The sequence below is a fragment of the Anolis carolinensis genome, chromosome 3, assembly GCF_035594765.1.
Source record: "Anolis carolinensis isolate JA03-04 chromosome 3, rAnoCar3.1.pri, whole genome shotgun sequence".
Taxonomy (NCBI): Eukaryota; Metazoa; Chordata; class Lepidosauria; order Squamata; family Dactyloidae; genus Anolis; species Anolis carolinensis.
In genome coordinates, this window is record NC_085843.1 from 42231680 (window position 1) to 42258423 (window position 26744).

Genomic DNA, 26744 nt, shown 5'->3' on the forward strand with positions numbered 1-26744 from the left:
AGCAGAGCTTGGAAAATGTTCTTTATTTAGGCAATAGCTCCCATGTGTTCAAAGAACTATATGCAAAGGGGTTTAAAAAGAAGAGCTGGGGAAGTGTCTGTGTTCTCTTCAGTGCATAGTTTGGAAGACTGCATTTTGAACCAGAGAAATTTTTTTTGTTTGTATTTGATCTGGTATTTATTATTAAAATGAAGTGCTCTGAGCAACAGTGATCAATGCTTAATGATCTCACCAAGAGATGCCCAAAGGTTCATCTACACTGTAGAATTAATACAATTTGGTACCACTTTAATGACATAATTTCTCTGGCTTGATTTTCTCAGAGGGCAACATGCTATATAACTCTGCATGTACTGAATTGGATTGAGATCTATGTATTTTAATCTACCAGAAAATATTTTGCCTAAGAAAAATGGGCGGAAGAATGTAATTTTAAGAAAAGAAAACCTGAATGGAGGATAAAGATGGAAAATAGCATCCTGAAGTTATGTCAGAGCAATTCCTGGCATTCCTGTTTCACTTTAAAAAAAATATTGCAACTGCCTGAAGCAACATTGTTTGAAAACTGAAATAGTTTCTTTCCTCACCAGTTTAGCTACTGTGCACACATCTGTGATATATATTCTACACTTTTATATAGGAGACACTGGGGATTATAAATACTTTACAGTCCTAGGAAATCACGGTTTTGACAATGTAAAAGATTAGTGTGTTCGCAAAATTCCACCTTAAAACTAATTGAATTTGTCTGCGGCCAATTCTTTCGTACAGAAAGGCTTGGCTGAACAGTGACACATAACGTTTGAAGCTAGATGTTCCACATCTGGAATCCAAATGTTAGACGTGATATAAATAAGCCAGCACAACAACCCAGTGGGGCGTTTTACATCCAGAAACACAAGCAACATGGACCTCTGTCTTCTCTCTGTGTTCCTGCCTCTGCTGACAGTGGCATGGGGCCAGTATGGGGACTATCAATTCTATGGGGGCGATGATGACTGGGTCAACCTGTATCGGCAGGGCTTCAACTTCCAATGCCCACATGGGCAAGTAATAGTGGCAGTGAGGAGCACTTTCAGCAAAAAAGAAGGCTCCGACCGAATGTGGAACTATGCTTGCATGCCTACTCCGCACACCCTGGGAGAGCCAACCGAGTGTTGGTGGGAAGAGATCAACCGAGCAGGACTAGAATGGTAGGACAATCGTATTTACATTTGCTTTAGGTGAAGACACTCGAAACCCCAGCATTGTCAAGCTGATGAAGTAGTTCATAATAGCAACTATCTACAAGGATCAAAGAAAAGCATGTTAATGAAATAGTGATCTACTCATGCTGGTAGATCAACAATCCAGCAATCTGTAGTGATGGCACCGCTGCTTATTTCTCTTGCTGAGACAACAATTAATACTGACCCATTCTTTTGTAGGTGGTCTCTCACGTATTTTTACCCTTATGCTACCAGCTCAGCTTTCTCAAATGCCTTAGTTGATGATAGGCAATAGTTTTGCTTGATTTTAAATCATTATTACTCTCTGCTTTTTAAATGTCATGGGCCCGGGCTGTGGCGCAGGCTGTTGAGCAACCAGCTGCAGCCAGTGCAACAAATCACTCTGACCAAGAGGTCATGAGTTCGAGGCCAGCACAGAGCCCCGTGTTTGTCTTTGTCTTTGTTCTATGTTAAGGCATTGAATGTTTGCCTTATATGTGTAATGTGATTCGCCCTGAGTCCCCTTCGGGGTGAGTAGGGCGGAATATAAATACTGTAAATATAAATATTCTACCAAAGCAGATAGTAGAAGAACCAGAAAGATGTGCACAATCTTTTTAACCAAAAGAAGTTATAATGTTGAGGACAGCATAGCATGAATTCAGATATCTTTCAGTTAATGATATAGATGTGTACCTGGGCTTTCCTTTTTCACAGGAGTTTACCGTAGGTGCCAAAGGTTGGAGTAACATGGAAAGAATAAGGGAAAGGTTCCTACCCCACAAAAAAGAAATGAAATTCAATATGTTTCAGCAAAGTTTTTATTCAAAAGTAACAATATGCACATATGAAACAAACAACCACATCAGATAAGGCTTGCATAAGAAAATGAAAACACTCACAATCCTTTTAGAGACCACTTGAAAGCTTCTTCCAAAATATATCTAGGGATATATTTCCCCCCCGCTAACCTTTACTTTTTGTATAATTTCCATGATGGTGGCCAAACCTAGCCCCCTTCCACAGAGCTGCATAAAATCCGCATTAAAATGGATTCTATGGTAGTGTGGACTCAGATAATCCAGTTCAAAGCAGATATTGTGGATTCTCTGCCTTGATATTCTGGGTTATATGGCTGTGTGGAAGTGCTCTTTCTTTCTTAACCAAAATATGCCTGTATACAAGATAAATTAAGGCTGAATAATCTTATATGAAAGTATAGTTGATCTCTGGCTAACATTTCAACAATTTGAGGAACTCATTCTATACCGGATCAACTTAAAATTAAGGAAATACGTTGCTAAACGGAGGGGAATTTATTGTTTAAATAGAATTGCTTAATGACTTGGCAGCAAATTCTCTAGAACTCAGAATGACTTATTTTACATTTTTCAGTTCCCATCTTTCAATCTTTTTATATTATTTATATAGAACACTAGATCATGTAGGTGCACTGAAATCTCCATATTTTAGGCAGAATATATATATATATATATATATATATATATATATATATATATATATATATATAGACACACACACACACACACACACACACACACATGAATTTAATGACTTGACTCATTCCCAAGTTAGGATTCATTACATATTGTTTAAATGAATATGTAAAAGGAGGAATTTTCCAACCCTTGATTTGCTGCCAAGAAACTCTCTTCCTTCTTTCCCTCTGCTCCTCCTTCCGAGTAAAACAGGCCACATGTCTTAATTCACAGAAGACAGAAACGTATTGTATTTCTGTTTAAATTGTAATATTTATTTCTACATTATATCTATATAGATTAGCATATAGAACTATTATGCAAAATGTGAGTGTTCCCATCCTCTGCTTTGGTGATGGATATGTGGCCACCTACACAGAAGCCTAGTTCTCTTTACTGAAGTGTTAAGTGGATTGCATGATTGTTCACTACTGCATCTGCATTCTATTGCCACATTAAAATATCATGATAAAATACTATGAAAGTGTTTTCAGAAAAGGTGCAAGCTTATATGTATCATGGTTTGTTCCTGTAAATATATAGCTAGTGCTGGACTCAAATATGTGTTAAGGAAACTTTAAACTTGATTGAGTGCCAGTAATAGGACTGAACAGAACACCCAGAAATTAAATTTGAGGCTTTAAAGAGCTAACCAGTGAATCCCCTCTACTTATGCTGATGACTTTACAATGACATTTATGAATTTTGATACGTTCTTATTAATACGTGACTACAGAGAAATCACATATCAGCATAGGACCAAAAGGATATCTCTAGAAGTGGAATGCATTAAATCTACCAAGGAACATTTTAACTGACCAACTGGTAACAATAGTGGTCAATGTTTTATACTTGGTAGATAGAAAAAAATGAAATGCAGAGATACAGAATGGGGACGCCTGGCTTGAGAGCAGTACGTGTGAAAAACATCTTGGAGTCCTTGTGGACAAAAAGTTAAACATGAGCCAACAATGTGATGCAGATGCTAAAAAAGCCAATGGGATTCTGGCCTGCATCAATAGGGGTATAGCGTCTAGATCCAGCGAAGTCATGCTCCCCCTCTATTCTGCCTTGGTCAGGCCACACCTGGAATACTGTGTCCAATTCTGGGCATCGCAATTTAAGGAAGATATTGACAAGCTGGAATGTGTCCAGAGGAGAGCGACTAAAATGATCAAGGGTCTGGAGAACAAGACCTATGAGGAATGGCACATAGTTGGGCATATGTAGCCTGCAGAAGAGAAGGCTGAGAGGAGACATGATAGCCATGTATAAAAATGTGAGGGGAAGTCATAGGGAGGAGGGAGCAGGCTTGTTTTCTTCTGCCCTGCAGACTAGGACGCGGAACAACGGCTTCAAACTATAGGAAAGGAGATTCCACCTGAACATTAGGAAGAACTTCTTCACTGTGACAGCTGTTTAGCAATGGAACTCTCTGCCCCAGAGTGTGGTGAAGGCTCCTTCTTTGGAGGCTCTTAAGCAGAGGTAGGATGGCCATCTGCTGGGGATGCTTTGAATGCAATTTTCCTGCTTCTTGGCAGGGGGTTGGACTGGATAGCCCACGAGGTCTCTTCCAACTCTATGATTCTATGATTCTTTGTCCTCCACAAAATGTATCTTATAGCGTCTGTATTTTTTCATTCCATTTCTGTTTCATAATGAGGGGATCAATAGCAACTCAGATACACAAAGGCAAATGAGGCAATGCTTTTTCAGGTTTCTGGTTTTCATTCAACAAATTGAAGATGAAATCCAGAAGAAACCTCTTAACCCAGCCTATCAGAATGAACTTTGCCCATGCCACCTTTGTGCCAATTTACAACAGCAACTTCCTTGATGTAAGTACTAAATGAGATACAACCAAGTCATTAGCACCAACCACTATTTTATAATGATATTACACAGTCAGCCTAATGGAAAAACAAATGAAACAGTCTACTTCAAAGAGCAGTCTGGCTTTGATAGTTAACAGCTGAATAAAGACACACTAGGAGTTTATCTGCTAAAGTTCTGCAAGATGAAATACAGGAAATACTGCCTATAAGAAATCGTTCCAGGATTCCTGAAGCCAAACAGCTACTTCAGTTGAAGGTACAATATAAGTACTGATAAATTTAGTTACCAAGAAAGGCTTGTAAAAACACTCACTGCTAGTCTGCAGGAATTCTTCACTACTAAAAGCAGCCTTCTCCTTGTTAGAGGGAGCTGACATCCTGTTCGTTTTCTAGACACTGTTTTAAACTCTTATCTTTTAAAAAAGTAATCAGTCATTGGAAATTCATGGACTTAATAGTACTTTGATTCTACTTTAACTAGAATTGTAGAACTGGAAGAGACTACAAGGGCCGTTCAGTCCAACCCCGTGCCATGCAGGAACACACAATCAAAGCACCCTGGCTGCATCCTATGACATCCTGGGACTTGTAAATTTGTGGTCAGGTGGCCTTCTGTATGTTTGCCTATGCAATCTGCTGCTGAGATGCAACATAAATGTCCCTGCTTTACCTTTTTATAGTTTTTAAAAAATCGTTTAAAAAAATATCATTAAGCGTGACATTGGACTTTTATCACACCAACTTGCTATCTGACCACAGTTACATTAGTGTAGGGCAGTGGTTCTCAACCAGTGGGTCTCCAGATGTTTTGTTCTTCAACTCCCAGAAATCCTAACAGCTGGTAAACTGGCTGGGATTTCTGGGAGTTGTAGGCCAAAACACCTGGGGACCCTCAGGTTGAGAAGCACTGGTGTAGGGAATGGATACATACTGATTTTAGAAGATTCAGAATCACACCTCTCTGCATTAGCGCAACTGCGCTATTTTGGAAATCTATAATTCCCCACCAGTCTTCCCCACAACTGAGTCTATGCCCTATCCAGTATGTCTTGTAGTTATTATTACATTTTATTTTATATTTTACTGAAATAAAAATGAAAAATGAAATGGGTTAGAGGGGCAGAGGAAAACAACCTGTCTGGGAATATTGAGAGAGAACAAGGAGGTGAGGAGAAACTCATCCATTTAATACCAGCAAGTTGATGCAGAAGTGGAAGGGATCTATTGCACTCAAGTAAGTAATCAGAAGGTAATAGAATCAGGAAACATCAGTGGGTTTTTCCATCATTTAAAAAGGGCCAGCACTACCATCACAGAAGGATGCAAACTGGTAGCTGGTTGCACATGATGTTGTATTGGAAGTGGATGTGTTCATCATGTTGCAATTCTGGTTTGCCAGCCTTGTGTGATAAGATCCCTGGACAGGACAACCATCCAAAGAAAGAATGCCTTTAAGTAAGAAATATAATGTGTATGTAAAATAAGGCACATCATATGCAGACAAGTGACATAAGAAGGGGATAGTGAAGTGGATAGGAACAGATGACAAACAATTCCAGTCAGGGAACCCCAGTGTAGTGTTGCTGCCAGCTTCCTATAACCTTCAGCAGTAGTGCTTGGAATGTAAAGAAAGTAGTTTTAAAAATCCATTAGTTTGTGTTTCTTCAATTTTGTGGTTTCTCTTCTCAGGTATCAAACATGTTCAAATAATGGATTGGTGGCAGGATTTCAGAGCCAGTATTTTCCATCTGTACTTGACCGGGAGTGGCAATTTTATTGTTGCCGCTACAGTCGAAGATGCCCATATTCATGCTGGTAAGCCCACAAAAATGTTTGTAATGTATTGACCACATATTATTCAAATGAAATCTGTTTACCAGATTTGAAAAGTCCAGTGGGGAATAGCATATCAGAAAGGGAATGATTAAGGAAATAGAAATTAGGAGCTTGCAAACCTTCAGGAAATTGTATAATTTAAAATGCATGCAATTTGTATACGACGCACTTTAATCAGTCACATTTCTCTTTCAGGTATTTCTCATATTTCGTTTCTTTCTTTGCTGTCTCTGATGTGGTATAGATAATGTAGTTTCAAAACAAATGTCCTAGGAATAGTTTATACACACACACACACACACACACACACGTTATTTGTATTTTAAAGTGTTTCTTACTTACCTCTGTTTGCCCGAAGTTCAAGAGGAAAAGTATACCCATTTAGTACCCCTCCTTCTTATCTGTGAATACAGCACAGGTGCAGTGTGAAGTCGTACATGATAAAGAAAAATAAATCATGCATATTTAGAAATAAATCCCACTTACTCTTAGGTAATTTAGCACAAATTGCAGTCTTGCATTACATATCTCCCCCCCCCCCTCAAGTGTAATAACTTAGAAATGATTAATTGACATAAAATCTTGAGCTGCTGAACTGTTGAAACTACTTAGCATCACCCAGATTAGGTTGCTGTGAGTTTTCCAAGCTGTGTGGCCATGTTCCAGAAGCATTCTCTCCTGAGATTTCGCCTACATCTATGGCAGGGACCCTTAGAGGTGTGGAGTCTGATGGAAACTAGGCAAGTGAGGTTTATATATCTGTGGAAGGTCCAGGGTGGGAGAAAGAACACTTGTCTGCTTGAGGCAAGTGTGAATGTTACAATTGGCCACCTTGATTAGCATTGAATAGCCTTGCAACTTGAATGTCTGACAGTTTCCTGCCTTGGGGAATCCTTTGTTGGGAGATGTTAGCTGGCCCTGATTGTTTCCTGTCTGGAATTCCCCTGTTTTTTGAGTGTTGCTCTTTATCATCCAGATTTCAAATGTGTTGAAATGCAGATCCCATCATCCCTACCTATATAGCCATGCTAGATATGGATGATAGGAATTGGAGCCAACACTATCTGGAAAGCAGCGAGTTGGAGAGTGCTGATATAGCTATTGTGTTTAGGTACATGATTTTTAGCTGTGCAACTTCAAAAAGCTTCTTCCTTAAAATGGTGAAACAATGCTGTACTAATTCAAAGTATCTAACACAAACAGAGCTAAGCAGGAAGGGTTCAGTTACGCACTGGTGGGATATGTATGTGTGGTTATGTGTCTAGCCAGCTGTTGACCTACATACATCAACAATACATATGGGTCTAAAATTTAAACAAGCAACAATCTTGGACTTCCTATAATAAAAGCTTCCAAGCATCCATCGTAGTGTGAGTTGATGTTCTGCAGGGCCTTGCATGAATGTCTCCTTTTCCTGCCAAAACTCAGTCTTATGAAGGAGTCCTGCCAAATTTTGTTTTAACAGGATGTGCTCTCTTTTACAGTACAGGCCGCCATGAATATGAGCTTCCCATGATGAAGGACTTTCTTTTACCAGTATATTTCAATAGGGATGAGAAGGAACAACTGCTACTGTATTTTTCATTTCATTTTGCACCTCAGAGCCTTAGAGATGGATCCAGACCAAGGGCTTGTCTACATTAGCCCTAAAACCCGATAGACCATAAGTCACTCCTGGATGTCCAAATAATGTCCAGAGACTTTTGCTCCTAAACACTGGGTAGACCATGTTAAATTAGTTTAGCCCTACATTAAGGAAAATGGGGGATGCTCCAGAGCTTTGGTGAAACTCCAGAGCAGCCCCTCATTTTGGACAGAGTGTGGACAGCACAACCAACTCCAGTGCAAACTGCTCTGTTGTTCATACAGGCTGGCATCACCACCCACAGGGAAAAAGCGATTGATCGGCCCCATGTTGCCCACCCCCGTCAACATGGCAGATGGCCAAACAGCTCTAAAAGACCTCCTGGCCATTGCCAGGCACCTTTGCTGATATCAATAAAGACATCAGTTCCACCAGGGAGAAAAGCAGGGGTGGATTTGGAGCTCTGTGGCTGCAGTGATGGCTATAGGAAGGGTAAGGTGATGGTACAGTGGGACCAAACTGGTTTCAGCCTAACTGGACCATCTGGATCAGTTATGGGCAAACGTTTCTCCCCCCCCCCCCCGCCCCCCAGGTGTTTTGGACATCAACTCCCACAAGCCCTAACAGCCTATTGGCTCTTGGGAGAGTTGAAATCCAAAACACCTGGAGGGCCAAAGTTTGCCCATGCCTGATCTGGATTCTACCCTTCCACTGCTGTGGACTGGACATGGATTATGTGGCCTTCTCCATGGCCAGTCCAGAGTATTGCTACTCTAAACTGATCACAGAGTTAATTGGTAGATGTAGATGGACCCCTAGTCATACTATAGTCCCACTGAAATCAATGAAATTTAATGGAGTCAAGAATAACTTGCATGTTATTCAATTCAATGGGTTTATGTTGCATATTTTTTGTTGTTGTGTTCTTTCAAGTCATTTCGATCTGTGGTGACACTAAGGCAAAACTATCACAGGATTTACATGGCAAGATTTGTTCCAAAGACGCTTGCCATTACCTTCCTCTAAAGTCGAGAGAGTGTAATTTGCCCAAGGTCACCCAGTGGGTTTCATTTCTGACTGGGGAATTCATCCCTTGTCTCCAGAATCTTAGTCCAAGACCCAAACCATTACAACACACTGGCTCTGTATTGCATATTACCAAAATTTAAATCAAATTATTTGTCCCAAGCTGAGCAGTCTCACTGAATTAAATGCTGCTGAAGGATAAGTCAATAGTTTTTGTAAATCTCAATGGTTCAATGAGTCTGTTTCAGCTGAATTGAGCAATTTGATTCAGGTCTAAACCTGGTTCTGGTTCTCTGGTGTACAGAATATCCTTTATCTTGAGAAATGCAATTTACTATGAGAGATCAAGGATTATATATGCAAATTTTAAAGCAGAGGTCAGCAACTAGGGCTATATCCCACCAACAAGAACAACATGATATCACAACCTGTTAAGGTTTTGAGAAGGACTCAAGGACTTTGAAGATAGTATGATGTTCAGGGTGCTTATTTGGGTGGAGTATTTTCATGTGTTTAACAAGATTTCTGTGTGGATTGGGGGCAAAGATTGGAGGCTTGGGGAATGAATAAGTATACAGTTGGTCATTCACTTTTGTGAGTTTCACTTTTGTGAATTTCACAGATTTGATTAATGTGGTCTTCTCTAATAATCCCTAGGTCCTTCACTACAACTTCATAATCAACCTCTGCCAGAGACTGACCACAGAGTTACACTAGAGGACCTAGAGATTAGTAGACAGAATATTTTTTTAGGCATTTGTAGGTCCTCCAGAACAATTCTAGGGCCATCTGCCACCAATGGTCAGAGGTCGACCATTAAGTCATGCTGAAGGACCTAGGGGATTGCTAGAGAAATGTCCTCACATGTCAAAAAGATCATTATGTTATATGCAGTGGAATGACTGTAGTTTCAGAAAGGAATCTATGGACTATCATTTATACTTTACATATTCAAAGCTGAGTTTCAAAGCTAGCAGACTAGCCAAGCAACTTTCTAGGACAAATCGGGATTAAATCAAAGAGTCCGACATGTACATACCGGCCACAGTCCCACTGTTGGATTTTAGAAAGTCAAAAAAACCTTGTGCTTCGAATCCTGCTTGATGGCAGGTACTTTAACTGGTCAATCTTACATACTTCTACGCAGCGATGAGTATTTCATACTATTGTTTACTAGCTTACCTTTGTTCTTATATTGGAAACATTTTTATTACCTTATTATAATATAATTTTGGAAAGTACATGAAGGTATTTTTCCCTGGGAAACCCTACAGCCCTTAGCTATGTTTTGTGGTTTTGTGCTGAAAGTCCATGTGCAAAGACTAGAAATTTTACTTTTTTGACTACAGATTCGAGAATCCCAGATCCCACTTGACGAGTGGACATACTGACTGTGGAACTTGTGCCCTCCAAAACGTTTTTTTTTCCTAAGCTCTAGTCATGTGTCTTTTCAGCATTTGTCTGGAAAGATTTTTTTATAAAATTTCCATAGAAGAGAAGTAAATTCTTTGCAGATGTGTCTCTTTCATTACAGTCTCATTGCATTCACCCATATTGATATCTATATCTACAGAGAGAGAATGAAAAGCTTGACTTGAAACATAAACACATGTCCTCAAAGAACTGGAGCATCTTCACGGACTGTTTCTAATTATTTCCCTTCTCTAGACAATAAGGATTGCTGAGCTCCATATTTGGCTGTTCATGAGCTACTTTCTCGCATTGTTGCCTGGCCAGACAAGACCCACATTTGCCAAGTGTTTACAGTGCACATGGCTGTTCCTTTTACAGATTCTTTCCATTTATAAAAGGTCCTAATGTTAATAGAATCTTCCCTGACAAAGCAAGTGCCAGGGGACTGTGAGCTTTGCTGATGTGCTCCTTTTTTCCATGCTGAATTTGTAAGTTTAGAGCTATCCTGGAGTTGGCAAATGTGTTGGGAAGTACTGGGATATTTTTTATTGTTCCAGATGCTTTGCTGGTAATTCGTAGCACCAGTTGCAACATTTTATTCCCACCATCAAATGGGTTTTCATTCTGAGTTATATTTGAACCAAAAAAAATCACTCTAGTTTCTCTCTCTCTAATTTTTTAGAGATATCCTGTTATAGTTGAGGTTTTTAGACAAATGGATCTAATTTACATATGTTTTAAATGTTATAATGTATTTTAATTATGTATTTTTATAGTTTTAATTGATTATATGTACTGTTTCTGTTTTATTATTATGTTCTTGGCATTAAATGTTGCCAACTGTTGTAAGCCGCCCTGAGTCCCCCCAGGTGAGAAGGGTGGGGTATAAATGCTGGAAATAAATAAATAAATAAATAAATAGTTGGTGAGTGAGTGCAATAGCACTTTTGCATGATAAGCCTATAACACTAAGAATTTCTTTAAAAATCAGAGGGAGAAAATTTACCTGTTGAAACATTATCTTGCTTGGCCACATGTCTCTCATTTTTGGAGGATGTGCAATTTGTGGAGAACAGTGGGGCTACTGACTAGAACATGACAAAAGATGCCACACTAGCTACTATGCCTCCTGCATTTGCTCATACCTGTAGGGGCTGGGATGAATTTCTACCATCTCCACCTGCACATGCAAGAAGGGAGATTAAAGGCTTAGACATAACACGATAGGAGCTAAATTGCCTCAAAAATTTTAACTGGTTCCAGAATGTCAGCACTGATTATGTTATGGTTGAGCCTCATGGCTCTACTACTGGGAGACGTGGGCGTAAGACTCCTCGAGAGTCAGATACTCTCGAGGAGCGAGAAAGGAAGCGACTGCGAGATATCTTTGCAGAACCATCTGACGAGGATTCTTTTGAGGGGTTTACTGAGAGAATGGAGGAAGAGATGGTTAGCTCGGAAGAGGATGACATGGAATGGACTCGTGTAAGGGAGGATTTGGGTGCCACTGGCAATGATAGTATGGAAGGCGATTGGGGACCTTCAGGATTAGACCCGTGGACAAGCTGGAGGGATGGGACGGGATCCACAGCTGGGGATGCTGTGGGGCGTAGTCAAAGGTGTTCCAGTTCTGATGAGGAAAGTGATGAGGAAACGCCCGGGCTAAGGAGAACAGCTGATAGCGATGAGGACTTGTAACTGGCATAAAATGGGGTTTGGGAGCAATAGCAAATTGCGTTGGGCAAGGTAATCTGGACGAACGCTTGGGATCTGTGTGGGAAGTTTTCCTGAAGACGGGTGTGATTCGTTTGCTGACTACGTAAGTTATCCTGGACATTGGGCTCAGACGGCGGGAGGAATTGTGTGGGGTTTTGTTGTGCAACCTCTGCTTAATCTTAATAGCTTTGACCGTCCGTCGTCTTCTTGACGGACGCCATCTGCTTACTCTGGACTTACGGACTGACTGACTACGGCCTCGGATTCTCCTACCTGTGTCTATCGTTGGAACTGGTGAACTACAAACGTCTGCATCTGCCTTATGACCTTCGGAACGGATTGGGACTTCGCTGGCTGCTTCTGCCCTCGTCTGCTGTGTTTGTATCGGGAAATTGCCTGCTGTGTGGAGGAGTAACCTCTAAGTTACTCAAACATAGCTCTTGGCAGCAGAGAAGCATCTGCTGCCAATTAGTTGCATTCCTTTGAACTTTTTGTTCACCAGCTTCTGTTTGTTTATTCCCAGGCTGAAGCAAGCTGTTTTGATTTAACCCGGATTAAACTCCGGTTTAATCCGGTTTATCTTTTGAACGTTTTTTCTTGTCTCTTTTTACTTTTAAGGCCAGTGTTTGCCTAGCCCTTGTCTTTTACGGGCATTTTTGGTTCTGTAACTCCAATAAACTTTGTTATCTTTTATCTTGTGGCATTCTGTCTTTGACAGATTGCCCAACGCCATAAAAAAAGTTTTTCCGTAGAAGTTAATTACGTCAAGAAGACGATGGAGGAGTTAAAGGCTCGTTTTGATCAATTACAGGCTGCTTTTTATGCTGCGCAAGCAGCACAGCCAGCTAAAGGACATGTTATGACTCCCGAACGCTTTGATGGGTCTAGGAGCAAACTGCCAACTTTTTTGGCACAAATTGAACTTTATTTTTCCCAGCTTAGTGCACAAGCTTTTCCTACGGACACTAGCAAGGTGGCATTTATTTTGAGTTTGTTGACTGGTCCTGCAGGACAATGGGCCACTAATTTGATTTTGGGAAATGACCCAGTCAAGGACAATTTGAGTGATTTCAAAAAACTACTAACTGACACTTTTGGGGATCCCCTCCGTACGGAGAATGCTAGTTGGGCTCTGTATCGGTTGAAACAGGGAAAGGGGACTGTTTTGGATTATTTAAATAAGTTTAATTCGTACCGTCATCAGTTAGACTGGGGGGAAAATGCATTTATGCTTTTGTTTACTGCTGGTTTAAATGATTACCTCCAGGACGAATTGGCACGCTTGGAGCCGGCAGAAAATTGGGATGCCTTAATATCTAAAGTGTTGCGTTTGGACGCCAGGTTCGAGTCCCGTAAACAATCTAGAGCAATGTGTGCGCCACCTATGTTTGAATCTAAGGCACCTGTGGTAAAGGGGGACGAGCCTATGGAACTCGGGGTGTTTAAAAAACTGTTTATAGCAGAAAAGAACCGTAGGAGACAACTGGGGTTGTGTTTGTATTGTGGAAATGCTGGGCATTTCGCCAGAAATTGTAATGTAAAACCTTCCCAGCTTTCGGGAAAAGGCCAGCCCTAGTGCGACGTGAGTCCAACGCATTAGGGCTTTTAAAGCAGTCAACTGAGGGGAAGAAACATGTCTTTGTACCCATTTCGTTATCTGTTGGGGGAAAAGAACTTGTTTCTACTTTGGCACTGCTGGACTCAGGGGCTACGGTCTCATATGTGGATATTGAATTTGCTAGGAAGCATGGCATTCCTGTAGTGCGTAAAGCATGCGACGTATGGGTGGAAGGAGCGGATGGGAGACTATTGGAGACTGGGGTGGTTAACCATGAGACCTCAGAAATAATGTGGGAAGTACAGGGAGTAACGGGAACGTTTGTTTGGGATATTACGAGCTTATCCAGATACGATGTGATCCTGGGAATGGATTGGCTAGCTTTAGTAAATCCACAAGTGGACTGGGTGACGCGTAAGATAACTTTTAGGAGGCAGGAATGTTTTACTCTAAACACTACTCAGCCTGATATGGAGGGAGTGCCTGCTGAGTATGGGGAATTTTCAGACGTATTCTGTAAGAAGGAAGCGGATAAGCTACCGCCGCATAGACCATACGATTGCGCCATTAGACTAGCGGAAGGTGCAAAATTGCCAGCAGGAAGGTTGTACGCCTTGACAGTACCAGAAAGGCAAGCTTTAAGAGAGTTCCTCGATGAGAACTTAGCTAAGGGATTTATTCGCCCATCTAGCTCTCCAACTGCTGCTCCTGTGTTCTTTGTTGCCAAAAAGACAGGGGACCTCAGGTTGGTTTGTGATTACCGGGTCCTTAACAAACACACCATTCGGGATAGGTACCCGCTACCTTTAATCTCGGAATTACTATCGAGGGTGCAAGGGGCTAAGGTCTTTACCAAGCTTGACCTGCGGGGGGCGTATAACTTGATTAGAATACGGGAAGGTGATGAATGGAAGACGGCATTTAACACGTGTTTCGGATGCCACGAGTTCCGTGTAATGCCTTTCGGACTTTGCAATGCGCCTGCGGTCTTCCAGAGGTTCATAAACGATGTATTTAGAGACTTAATTGACCAATTTGTGGTGATTTATTTGGATGATATCTTAATTTTTTCTAAGGATGAAAGAGAACATCGTCAGCATGTTAAGCAGGTACTACATCGTCTGCGGGCTAATGGGCTTTTCGCTAAGGCTTCTAAATGCGTTTTTCATGTACCTGAAGTTGAGTTCCTAGGTCATGTAGTTTCAGGAAGGGAACTCAAAATGGATCCACATAAAGTTGACGCAGTCAACTCATGGCAAGAGCTCAAGACTAAGAAAGATGTTCAGAGGTTCTTAGGATTCGCTAATTACTACCGGGAGTTTATCCCAAACTTTGCCAAACTCACGGTACCTTTAACGCAGCTCCTGCGTAAGAAACAGCCATTTGTGTAGGGGCGGGAAGCTCACGATGCATTTTTACAATTAAAGTCTAGCTTTCAGGCAGACAACATACTAATACATCCAGATGTGGACAAACCGTTCGTAGTAGAAGCAGACACTTCTAGCTACGCGTTGGGGGCTGTATTGTCTCAAAGAGATTCATCAGGGACTTTGCGTCCCTGTGGATTTTACTCTCGGCAACTAACACCATTTGAGCAAAACTATACCATATGGGAGAAAGAATTATTGGCGATCAAGGTGGCGTTTGAGGTGTGGCGGCACTGGCTAGAGGGGGCGCGGCACCAAATCGTGGTCAGGTCTGATCACAAGAATTTGGAACATTTGCAAACGGCCAAGAAGTTAAACCAACGTCAAATCTGATGGGCTTTGTTTTTCTCCAGGTTTAATTTCAAAGTTCAATTCGTGGAAGGAAAGGCAAACTTGCGGGCCGATGCATTGTCCCGCAAGCCTGAGTTTAAGACTAATGAGCAGGTAGTGTGCCAGACCATTTTGCCTACTGCCTCTTTATGTGTTGTGGAAAATGAGATCGGGTTACATGATCAAATCATAGAGGCTCAGAAAGAAGATGTTTGGACTCAAGAGCAACTCATGCTGTTGTCAGCAGGGAATCGTACAATACTGCCTCACTTGCAAGATCAGAATGGAGTATTGGTACGCAGGGGACAGGTCTATGTACCGGTGGGGGCACTCAGGTTGGAGGTTATTAGAACCCACCATGACGAACCCATGGCTGGGCATTTTGGCAGATTTAAGACCGTGCAGCTCATCACCAGGAACTACTGGTGGCCAAAGATGCGGCAAGACATTCTTCGCTTTTGTGATAGCTGCGCTGTTTGCCAGCAGAGTAAGACGCCTGTTGGGCGCCCTAGAGGGTTGTTGTCGTCTTTGCCTGTTCCTGAGAGACCATGGCAAATTATTTCCATGGATTTCATTTCTGATTTGCCTAAGTCTGGGGGTTACACATGTATTTGGGTGGTGGTGGATTTATTTTCTAAACTGGCTCATTTTATTCCTTGTTCGACCATTCCGGCGGCCCCTACATTGGCTTTATTGTTTACCAAACACATTTATCGTTTGCACGGAGCTCCTGAGGTGATTATTTCTGATAGGGCTCCACAATTTGTGTCACGCTTTTGGAGACACTTCCATGAGTGTTTAGGTACTAAATTGAACGTCTCCTCAGCGTTTCATCCACAAACGGATGGTCAATCGGAAAGGGTTAATGGGTTATTGGAGCAATATTTACGTTGTTTTTGTTTAGATCAACCTACTGCTTGGGTAAAATGGCTACCGGTGGCTGAGTTCGCCTATAACAACGCTGTGCACACGTCTAGTCAGGATACTCCATTTGAACTGACTTATGGTTTTCATCCGCGGGGAGGTGTGGCGCCGTCAACCAATGTGGTTTCCTCTGACCCGGTGTACCGTTCCTCTGAAATGGCTGCGTTGCAGGATGTTGCCCGTCGTTTACTATTGGAAGCCAAGGCAACGCAAAAGACTCAGGCCGATCGTCATAGGCAGGCAGGGGAAGAGTTGGAAGAAGGGGATTTAGTGTGGTTATCTTCTAAGTACATTAAACAGGCTGGGGGAAAGTTTGCGCCACGGTATTTGGGACCCTTTCCTATTGTTAAAAAGATTTCTTCCGTAGCATTTCGTTTGCGTTTACCTTCTACTTTTAAAATCCATCCAGTTTTCCATCGTTCTCTGTTAAAGTTAGATACCTCCAGTCGTCGTGGTGCTGTAGCTGAGGACATCACTGCCGTCTCTCCGCCTTCGGAGGAGGAGGCCTTTGTGAGAGGGGATAGTGTTATGGTTGAGCCTCATGGCTCTACTACTGGGAGACGTGGGCGTAAGACTCCTCGAGAGTCAGATACTCTCGAGGAGCGAGAAAGGAAGCGACTGCGAGATATCTTTGCAGAACCATCTGACGAGGATTCTTTTGAGGGGTTTACTGAGAGAATGGAGGAAGAGATGGTTAGCTCGGAAGAGGATGACATGGAATGGACTCGTGTAAGGGAGGATTTGGGTGCCACTGGCAATGATAGTATGGAAGGCGATTGGGGACCTTCAGGATTAGACCCGTGGACAAGCTGGAGGGATGGGACGGGATCCACAGCTGGGGATGCTGTGGGGCGTAGTCAAAGGTGTTCCAGTTCTGATGAGGAAAGTGATGAGGAAACGCCCGGGCTAAGGAGAACAGCTGATAGCGATGAGGACTTGTAACTGGCATAAAATGGGGTTTGGGAGCAATAGCAAATTGCGTTGGGCAAGGTAATCTGGACGAACGCTTGGGATCTGTGTGGGAAGTTTTCCTGAAGACGGGTGTGATTCGTTTGCTGACTACGTAAGTTATCCTGGACATTGGGCTCAGACGGCGGGAGGAATTGTGTGGGGTTTTGTTGTGCAACCTCTGCTTAATCTTAATAGCTTTGACCATCCGTCGTCTTCTTGACGGACGCCATCTGCTTACTCTGGACTTACGGACTGACTGACTACGGCCTCGGATTCTCCTACCTGTGTCTATCGTTGGAACTGGTGAACTACAAACGTCTGCATCTGCCTTATGACCTTCGGAACGGATTGGGACTTCGCTGACTGCTTCTGCCCTCGTCTGCTGTGTTTGTATCGGGAAATTGCCTGCTGTGTGGAGGAGTAACCTCTAAGTTACTCAAATATAGCTCTTGGCAGCAGAGAAGCATCTGCTGCCAATTAGTTGCATTCCTTTGAACTTTTTGTTCACCAGCTTCTGTTTGTTTATTCCCAGGCTGAAGCAAGCTGTTTTGATTTAACCCGGATTAAACTCCGGTTTAATCCGGTTTATCTTTTGAACGTTTTTTCTTGTCTCTTTTTACTTTTAAGGCCAGTGTTTGCCTAGCCCTTGTCTTTTACGGGCATTTTTGGTTCTGTAACTCCAATAAACTTTGTTATCTTTTATCTTGTGGCGTTCTGTCTTTGACAGATTATTGCTGTTTATTGTTGGGGAATGATGTTCTATTTCTGGTAATGTTAAGATGGTCTTTTAAGAAAGAGAAGATGGAAAAAATATATCTGTAATTAAATCAGATCTATTATGTAGAGGAAAAAGTAAATGTACCCAGCAAAATAACAAAGTCTGGGAATGTACATACAATTATACATAACTCTGTGCTTTTGAAATCCCTGAAAATAGCTAGGAAGTGATGGACCACATGGACCTCACTATTAATACTATAGGCAATTCCTCGTGACTGAGTATGATTGTCTTCCAAGGGTAGAGTCTTGGTAGTAGGCCCTTAAGTGTCTGTAGAGGCCTATTCTGGATCCACAAGGTCTGTCACAATGAGGACATAGGTTTCCTGGTAGAAGGCAGTCGAAAGGGTTTGCTTGACGTGCCTTCCTCTTGGCACATTTCCCCTTTTTGCCCTCTATTTGTGTCTCTTCAAAATCCACAGCACTGTTAGTAACAGCTGGTCTCCAGTTAGAACGTTTGAGGGTCAATGATTCCCGGTTCTCTGTGTTCACATTTTTAAGGTTAGCTTTAAGGCCATCTTTATATCTCTTTTGCTGTCCACCAACATTCCACTTTCCATTCTTGAGCTGAGAATAAAGTAGCTGCTTTGGGAGATAGAATCATAGAATAACAGCATTGATAGAAACCACATGGGCCATCTAGTCCAACCCTCTGCCATGCAGGAAAAGTACAAAGTACACCTGACAGATCCAGCTTCTGATTAAAAGCCTCCCGAGAAGGAGCTTCCACCACACTCCGAGGCAGAGAGTTCCACTATTGAGCACTCTTACAGTCAGAAGTTCTTCCTAATGTTCAGGCAGGATTTCCTTTCCTGTGATTTGAGCCCATTGCTCCAAGTCCAAGTCTCCAGGGCAGCAGAAAACATGTCTCCTCTCAACCTTCTCTTCTGAAGCTAAACATACCCAGTTCATTAAGCTGCTCCTCATGGGGCATGGTCTCTCATTTTAGTTGCCCTCCTCTGGACACCTTCCAGCTTGTCAATCTCTCTTTTAAATTGTGGTGCCCATAATTGGATGGTGATTGGGCATTTGGAAAACGTGATCGATCCAGCGAAGTTGACGGTGGAGCATCATCACTTCCCAATAGGTGGTCCTTGCTTCTTCCAGAACACTGACATTTATCTGCCTGTCTTCCCAAGAGATTTGCAGGATTTTTCCAGAAGTTGAGAGTGACATTTGTAGATGGGCTATGTCTCTACAATAAAGTTGGAAGGACAATTGCTTTACAAACAAGCATCTTGGTATCCCTATGAATGTCCTGATCCTCGAACATTCTCTGCTTCATTTTAAAAAATCCTGCACTCATAGATCTCAGACAGTGTTGTATTTCGGCATCAATGTTGAGTTTTGTGGAGAGGTAGCTGCCTAGGTAGTGGAAATGGTCAACATTTTCTGGCATTACACCATTAAACTTTATTTTTTGGCATTGCAGAAGGTTGGTTGATGACTGCTGGTAAAGCACTTTGGTTTTCTTGATGTTCAGTGAGAGGCCAAGCGTTTTGTATGCTTCTGTGAAGATGTTTGAAGTGGCCTGTAGTTCTTCTTCAAAATGAGCACATGCTACATTATCACCAGCATATTGGAGTTCTATAACAGAAGTTATTGTGACCTTACTTTTGGTTTTCAGCCTGGTGTACTTAAAGAGCTTACCATATCCACTCCCCTGTAACAGACAAACAAAATGAGCTCCTTATTTTTTCATTTTCACTCCTATCTCTGACTTCTTGTGTGGATTCCAGTGAGTTACCTAAACTTTATTATCCCTTAATCATCAGAGCAAAGTTGTTACTATGTTCCTCTTTAGGGTTCTGAATAACGACAGCTAGCCACATGTCAGATATTTATATTCATTTCAAGATTAATACCAGTAAATAGATGGAGAAGACTTTATAAATAACTTGCCACATTTCATACCTTTCCCTCAACTAAACTAGTATATTTGAAGTGTTTTTGTAACTGAATTAACTTAAGAGCAATCAGATGGAAACTATGAACAGAAATTGTATTCTTTCTGTGGTTTCTTCAGTTCAGGTATGCCAATTAAACATGGAAAGAAAGATAAAATCCCTAAACTTGCTAAACGTGTCTTGTCTCCAAAACTCTAGAATCTAACCGTGTTGTAAACAGGAGAAGTTGCTTTTTGGATCATATCATCCCAAATCCCCAGACAGTGACTGGCAAGTTCTGGGAGCTAAAGTGATTATTTTTTTTCAAACTCTGGTTGAAAAACGTCATGACCTGTTCTGTATGCATTGGAAACCTGCACGTTTTTCTATGCATAGTTTCTATGCATAGGAACATGTGGATTCTGGGACACAATTATAGTGCTATGAGTCCATGTTTACTGCTATGGTGACACCCTCTAGAGTTCTGGAATTTTGCAATTCAAGGAGTGGTATTAAAAATTCTCTAACAGAGAGCTCTAACGCCTTCTCAGACTCCAGGATTCCATAGAATATTGTCATGATCATTAAAGTGGAACCAGAGTTTTATATTTGTGTAGTGTTAAGGGGACCTGGCTGTCCCTTTCATGGCAGGCTACTGTCCCAGACGATCAAAGAAGTGAAAGAATTGGAGTTTTAATCAAATTAATACTTTTCCAAGCTCTATTCTACTCACTCCTGCTATAAACTCTTGCTCTTTTGGATCCTGATCCACACCTAGTTTTGACTTGGTCCTTATTGACTGCTCTGGAATTCAATTGTCATTTGCTTTGTATTGAACGTTTACTTCTGCCTCATTTGGCTGACAACTAGCTCCTCTGAACTTGACTGCCAAGGATGTGACTATTGCCAAGGCCTGGCATGTAAGCCCAAAATGAATAAAAGCATACATTTGTTTTAATGGGCAAATTAGGCCATCTGTTTTTTAAAAATAATCACTAGGTAGTATATTAAATCTTTTATTTTCTTGAATGTTAGAGTGCCTCTCAGACATTCCTACCACATGCTTTTGAATGGCAAAATTATCTTCACTATTCTTCTTACGATCTATAACGTAGGTGCTTGACTAAACAAGCACATAGAGGGAGTGCACCAATCTTGTCTCTAAAGAGTAGAGCCTCTGCTATATGTACCAGGCCCTCCATGTGATCCAAAATCTTGGGCTTCCAATGTTGTGGAGAGACATCTTTCATAAATGTTGCTTTTTCAGAATGTTGCTCTCCACGTATGGAGAATGATGGTGGAAGAGGCTGAATGACTATGTTCCCTTCCTTATGTGTTTGTTTAATTTAGTTTATTTACACCAGATGTCCTGCACTGAAATTTTGGTTTCAAAATCAAGAGTTTACAATGACACATCCAGCCCGTGCCCACAGCTTGGGGAGGTAGAAGGCTGGCTGCCTCAACCATGCCACAGATCTCCTTTGTTTAGAGCAGCTCCCTGGAATTTAAGGTGGATTTCAGGACTTGATGCCTTTGTTTAGGTCATTCGTAGCTTTTAAAGATGACATACGATAAAGCAAAATAGAGATAGGAAACAGGTATTTGATTTCCACCATAAGGTCATATTGGAATATGGAACAATTATGGTGCAAGCAAGCATTTCTGATAGAGCTGTTTGAAGAAATAGAAATTCATATCCACTATTTTTTCTGTGGGACATTGACCCCTACCCCTCTATTTTGCAGGTTGACAACAGAACATCCAGGACACTATGGCGAAGATATGGACATGATGTTATATGCTTATGATCATTACATTCGTGGAGCAACCACAACTTTCTCTGGTGTGGAGAGGTTAGATTCAGAAATTCAAATATTCTTTTGAAAGCATAACCTCCCCTCTAATGCCAAGAGATTACTTATTCGATTATGACTTTTTAAAAGGCTTTGTAAAGTGTAAAACATGCCCAAGGAGGATAGTATGAACCATGGCAATTTTGAAAGGCACAAAATCGACAGCTGTCTTCAAGCATTTTATAGCAAACTACAAAACATCATCAAATGAAGGGTTGCCAGCCCAAATATTTCAAAATCATGGTAAAACTGTCTTGAAATGGCAAAACTGAAATATCTCATGATTGTTGTTTTTGCTGTTTACCCAACACACAGTCACACAAATCACAAAAACATGTGTGACATTCCATAGTGGTGAAGTGGTTAGAAAGTTGGTTTGCAGATTGGGAGATCCAAAAGTTAGTTTCCCAACCAGCAAACCTTTGACTATTCACTCTCTCTTAGGCTGAACTATACTATATAGAGTTTTGTGAGAATAAGGAATGAGAGGAGAGACAAGCATTCTCTATTTTGGGTGGAATGATGGGATATAAATATTCCAAATAGATAGAAAATTAGATGGAAAGATAGACAGACAGATAATAGACAGACAGACAGAAATCACTTAGACAGAGCTGGCCACAGACTGGAAACCTTTCTCCTTTTAATATCCTGCACTGATATCCATCATTACTCACAACTCATTAAAGCTTGTATTCTATTTCTCTTCCCTTGCAGAGATCGTCAGTGGAAATTTATTGTCTGCAGGATGACAGATTTCAACTGTCGGTTTGACAACCTCTAGACGCATCCATTATATACTATGCTTAGGGGGATGGGGGGCAGGTTGTTTGGAAATGTAAACAGGCTGAAATGGAAAAGAAAGAAAGAAAGAAAGATAAGGCATTATATGGACTCTGCTAAGCTCCTTTTACAGAGGTAGTGCTTGAAAAAGTTACATTTTTGAATGATAGCAACCAGAATAACTGGTATGTGAAATACAGGACATTGAAGTCCAAAAGTAACTTTTCTGAGCTCTCTGAAGAATTACAGTCAGCCCTCCGCATTCTCTGGGATAAGGGTAAAGAACTCCCATGAATGTGGAAAAGCTGCAATAAAACTCACTATTTTTTAACCTGTGAGAACACCTCTGTAGGAATCTTTAGATCTTTCAAAATGAATCTGCAGAGGACCTAGAAATTCCTGGAGGCATTATATTAATCAAATTGGTGAATAATCAAATCATCAAAAGTTATACCCATAAATGTGGAGGGACAGCTGCATAACTCACCTTCTGTGAAATGGGCTGGTAAGTGCAACACTGTTGAATTCTTCAGGCTCATCCGTGTGGTTCTTCATTCATGATTAAATGTGTTGCTTCACAAATTTTCTGCAGAGCATGTGTGCAGGGTTCTTTAGCATCTGCTGCTTCCTAGCTTATTTATGTGCCTGGTAGATGCCATAACAAGAACAATACTATCAGTGTACGTAGTGTGCCTGGCCAGCTTGCAGCTTCCATAGTAGTGGTGCTCCTGCCCTTTCTCAGGTCACTTCTCATACTCTTGCTTGTATATTACAATACTAAGTTGAGTGTGTGGAAAGCTGACAAAACTATGGAGCACTCCCTTAATTTTTAAAAAATATGTAACTACTTGACACTGTTAATTTCTGATATAAAGCTTGATGGAATTCCTTCCTCTGCTGACTAGTTCATCTGCACAATGCTCATCTTGATTTTTCCACAGCAACTTTCAAAAATGCTGCAATTTACAAAAGGGATGGCCTTAATTTGTGTCTTGTTGATGGATGTCAAAACTATTTCTTGGCACACATACTCTGTGTGTCCTTCTCAATACTCCATATCTGAGATCACAGAGCATTACAAAGCTGTTTTCAATGGCAAAATTTTGTAACCCATACAAATACTGTATTTTTACATTCTAGCAGGGAAGGACATTTGCAATTGTATGACTAAAGCTGAGTATGTAAACTAATGACACGTTGCTAAAATTTGCTGTGTAGAACAAATAAAGGACATAATTTCATTGAGGAGCATTCAAGACTTGGCCATGAACTTGAATCAATTGCAATGTTTATATTGTAGGGTCAGTTTAAATCCCCAAAGGAGAGATACTTCACAACCAAAAGGCAATTGTATAAAAACAAACTGTGGATTTTATTCCAAATGCTTGTATTAGAACGTCTTTAATTTGTTTAGTATTTACAAGTGCACTATGATTTATTATGATTAGCTAAAGAAATAAAATAATTTGGTGATGCAGTAGCGTTTATTTTTTCCACAAATATGTTTGAACATTCCCTAACTGCTAACATAACCCCTTGGCATTATGTTCTTAGACATGTCAAGATTAATTCCTAATCCATAACATCAGAAAAAAGAAATATATATTTGTGGGTGGCACAGTCCCACTCCACTTTTGGGACTATGGATACTTAAATCCTTGTGAGTAATGGACCTAAGGATGTATCTCACCACCTGAAAAGATAGCTATCACAACAAAAGAGTATTTTGTGTTTAAATCTCTCTGTCTCCAGCATAGCTCCAAGGCCATTAGACACCTGATACTTTTTGTACATAGTAAAGAGAGTTCAAGGATGTGTATTTCTTAGGGTTAATTCATTTTAAAATAAAAAAATTACTTAATGATTAAAAAAATGTCTAGAACCATATTCAGCTGCTAAATCCCAGACATTTCCGAAGCAGCTTTTTGCTATTTCTTACGCAGGACTCCTCCAAATACCTATGTATTTCTCTGTCTAGCTGCATCTGTGTATATGACATGTGTCTGTGTGTATGTGAGAGAGAGAAAGGGAGAGAGAGGGAGTGATTGCAGCTGCTGTAGTCTAGTAGCAGTGAGAGAGTAGATAGCAAGAAATGATGAATGATCAGAGGAAGAGAAAAAAAACCTCAGAAACAAGAAAACAGGATGGAAAAGAAGAGAAAAGATGGAGGTGAGGGTAGAAATTGCTGCTAGTGATACATAAGGTAATTGAAACCAAGAGTTATTTTACAACAAAAAGACATAACTGGGAGATAGGGTTTCAGGTGAAAGGGTGATATATCCAGTAAGCCTGGAATCTTCTGCTGTTGGGAAATTAATAACCACAGACTTTACTGATAGCTGATGCATGTCTACCTGTCAGGCAAACAGGCAGCACTACAATTACATTCTTCCAGATCACAACCTATCTTCTTTAATCTATCTATCTATCTATCTATCTATCTATCTATCTATCTATCTATCTATCTATCTATCCACATAATAAAAGGGAAAATCTGTATGTGGCCTCCGTCTTCCACAAACAGGCTATAGTTCCCAGTGCTGAGGAGCCATCAAGTCACTCCCTCCCACGACATTGCAGATTACAGTGAGCACATCCCAGGGTTCCTTTCTCTCTCTCTTTGCATGACCCCTCCCACTGCCTCTCCCTTAACCCTTTCCTACTCTTTCCTATGGCACACAGAAAACAGAGGAATTTATTTATTTATTTACAGTATTTATATTCTGCCCTTCTCACCCTGAAGGGGACTCAGAGCGGATCACAATGTACACATATAAGGAAAACATTCAGTGCCATATGAACATATAGACAGAGACAGACACAGAGGCAATTTAACCTTCTCCAGCTTCTAGCTGCCTGAGGGTATGCTCGATTCCAGCCACGGGGGAGAAGCTGCTTCATCATCCACTGTGATGGCGACTCCTCATTCCAAACGCTGCTGGATGATTTTTATGGTGTTGTAAATTAGTTAAATTAGCATCCCTACATAGTGGTACCTAAATTCCCTACTTGATAGATGCAACTATCTTTCGAGTTGCTTAGGTCAACAGCGAGCAGGGCTATTTTTTTATTTTAATGGTCGGGTGCTCACTCAGCTGAACAGACCGGAAAGGTTTGGGGAGAATTCACCATGATTTATAGGAGTTGTAGGGACTGGGGTGTATAGTTCACCTGCAATTTAACAGCACTCTGAATCCACCAATGATGGACCTGGAACTAACTTGGCACACAGACCCAACATGACCAAATTTGCATACTGGTGGAGTTTGGGGGTAATTGACCTTGACACCCAGATGTTATAGTTTACCCGTATTCAGAGAACACTGAACCCATCTGATGATGGATCTTAACCAAACTTGGCACACAAATTCAACATGGTCAACTGAGAATACTGGTGGACTTTGGGGGTGATTGGCCTTTAACATTGGGAGTTATAGTTCACCTGTATTCTGTGAGCCTTCTGAACCCTACCAATGACAGATCTGGACCAAACTTGGCACACAAGCTCAACACTGCCCACTTGGGGTGATTGACTTTGGCATCAGAGAGTTATAGTTCACCGGTATTCAGAAAACACTGAACCCATCAATTGACAGATCTAGACCAAACTTGGCACACAGACCCAACATGGCCAAGTATGCATACTGGCAGGCTTTGTGGGTGATTGACTTTGGCATCAGAGAGTTATAGTTCACCCGTATTCAGATAACACTGAAGCCAGCAAGTGATGGATCTGGACCAAACCTGACACACAAACCCAACATGGCCAAGTGTGCATACTGGCAGGCTTTGTGGGTGATTGATCTCGGTATCAGAGAGTTATAGTTCACCTGTATTCAGATAACACTGAACCCAGAAAATGATGGATCTGGACCAAACTTGGCACACAGACCCAACATGGCCAAATGTGAATACTGGGAAAATTTTTGGGAGGGTTGACCCAAGATTTTTGGGAATTGTAATTCACCCACATCCTTATGCATTTTCTAATGGGAGCATTAATAAAAACAAAAAAACAAAATCAAAGATTGAGTTTTTCCCCTAAGAAATAGCATAACATATGACCAAACTGATATTACCTCACATCCAAAAATAAACAATGCCCTTTTCAAATAACCTGGGCATCGCCAGGGATCC

At 41.1% G+C, this 26744-nt stretch overlaps 1 protein-coding gene across 1 annotated transcript; it reads left to right on the plus strand.

The window, feature by feature from the left end:
* The first annotated feature begins 822 nt into the window (after positions 1 to 822).
* dpt (dermatopontin) lies at positions 823 to 24084 on the plus strand. The gene is made up of 4 exons (XM_003219234.4): positions 823 to 1193; positions 6232 to 6357; positions 21717 to 21824; positions 22542 to 24084. The coding sequence occupies exons 1-4, from the start codon at positions 907 to 909 to the stop codon at positions 22606 to 22608; spliced, it is 588 nt and encodes a 195-aa protein (XP_003219282.1). The 5' UTR covers positions 823 to 906; the 3' UTR covers positions 22609 to 24084.
* Positions 24085 to 26744: the final 2660 nt, after the last annotated feature.

Bases quoted from the DNA above. Each gene is read 5' to 3' on its own strand.
- dpt (XM_003219234.4), top strand. From the start codon at position 907: ATGGACCTCTGTCTTCTCTCTGTGTTCCTGCCTCTGCTGACAGTGGCA. The intron at 6,358-21,716 runs GTAAGCCCACAA...TCTATTTTGCAG, and splicing joins AGATGCCCATATTCATGCTG to GTTGACAACAGAACATCCAG. The intron at 21,825-22,541 runs GTTAGATTCAGA...CTTCCCTTGCAG, and splicing joins ACTTTCTCTGGTGTGGAGAG to AGATCGTCAGTGGAAATTTA.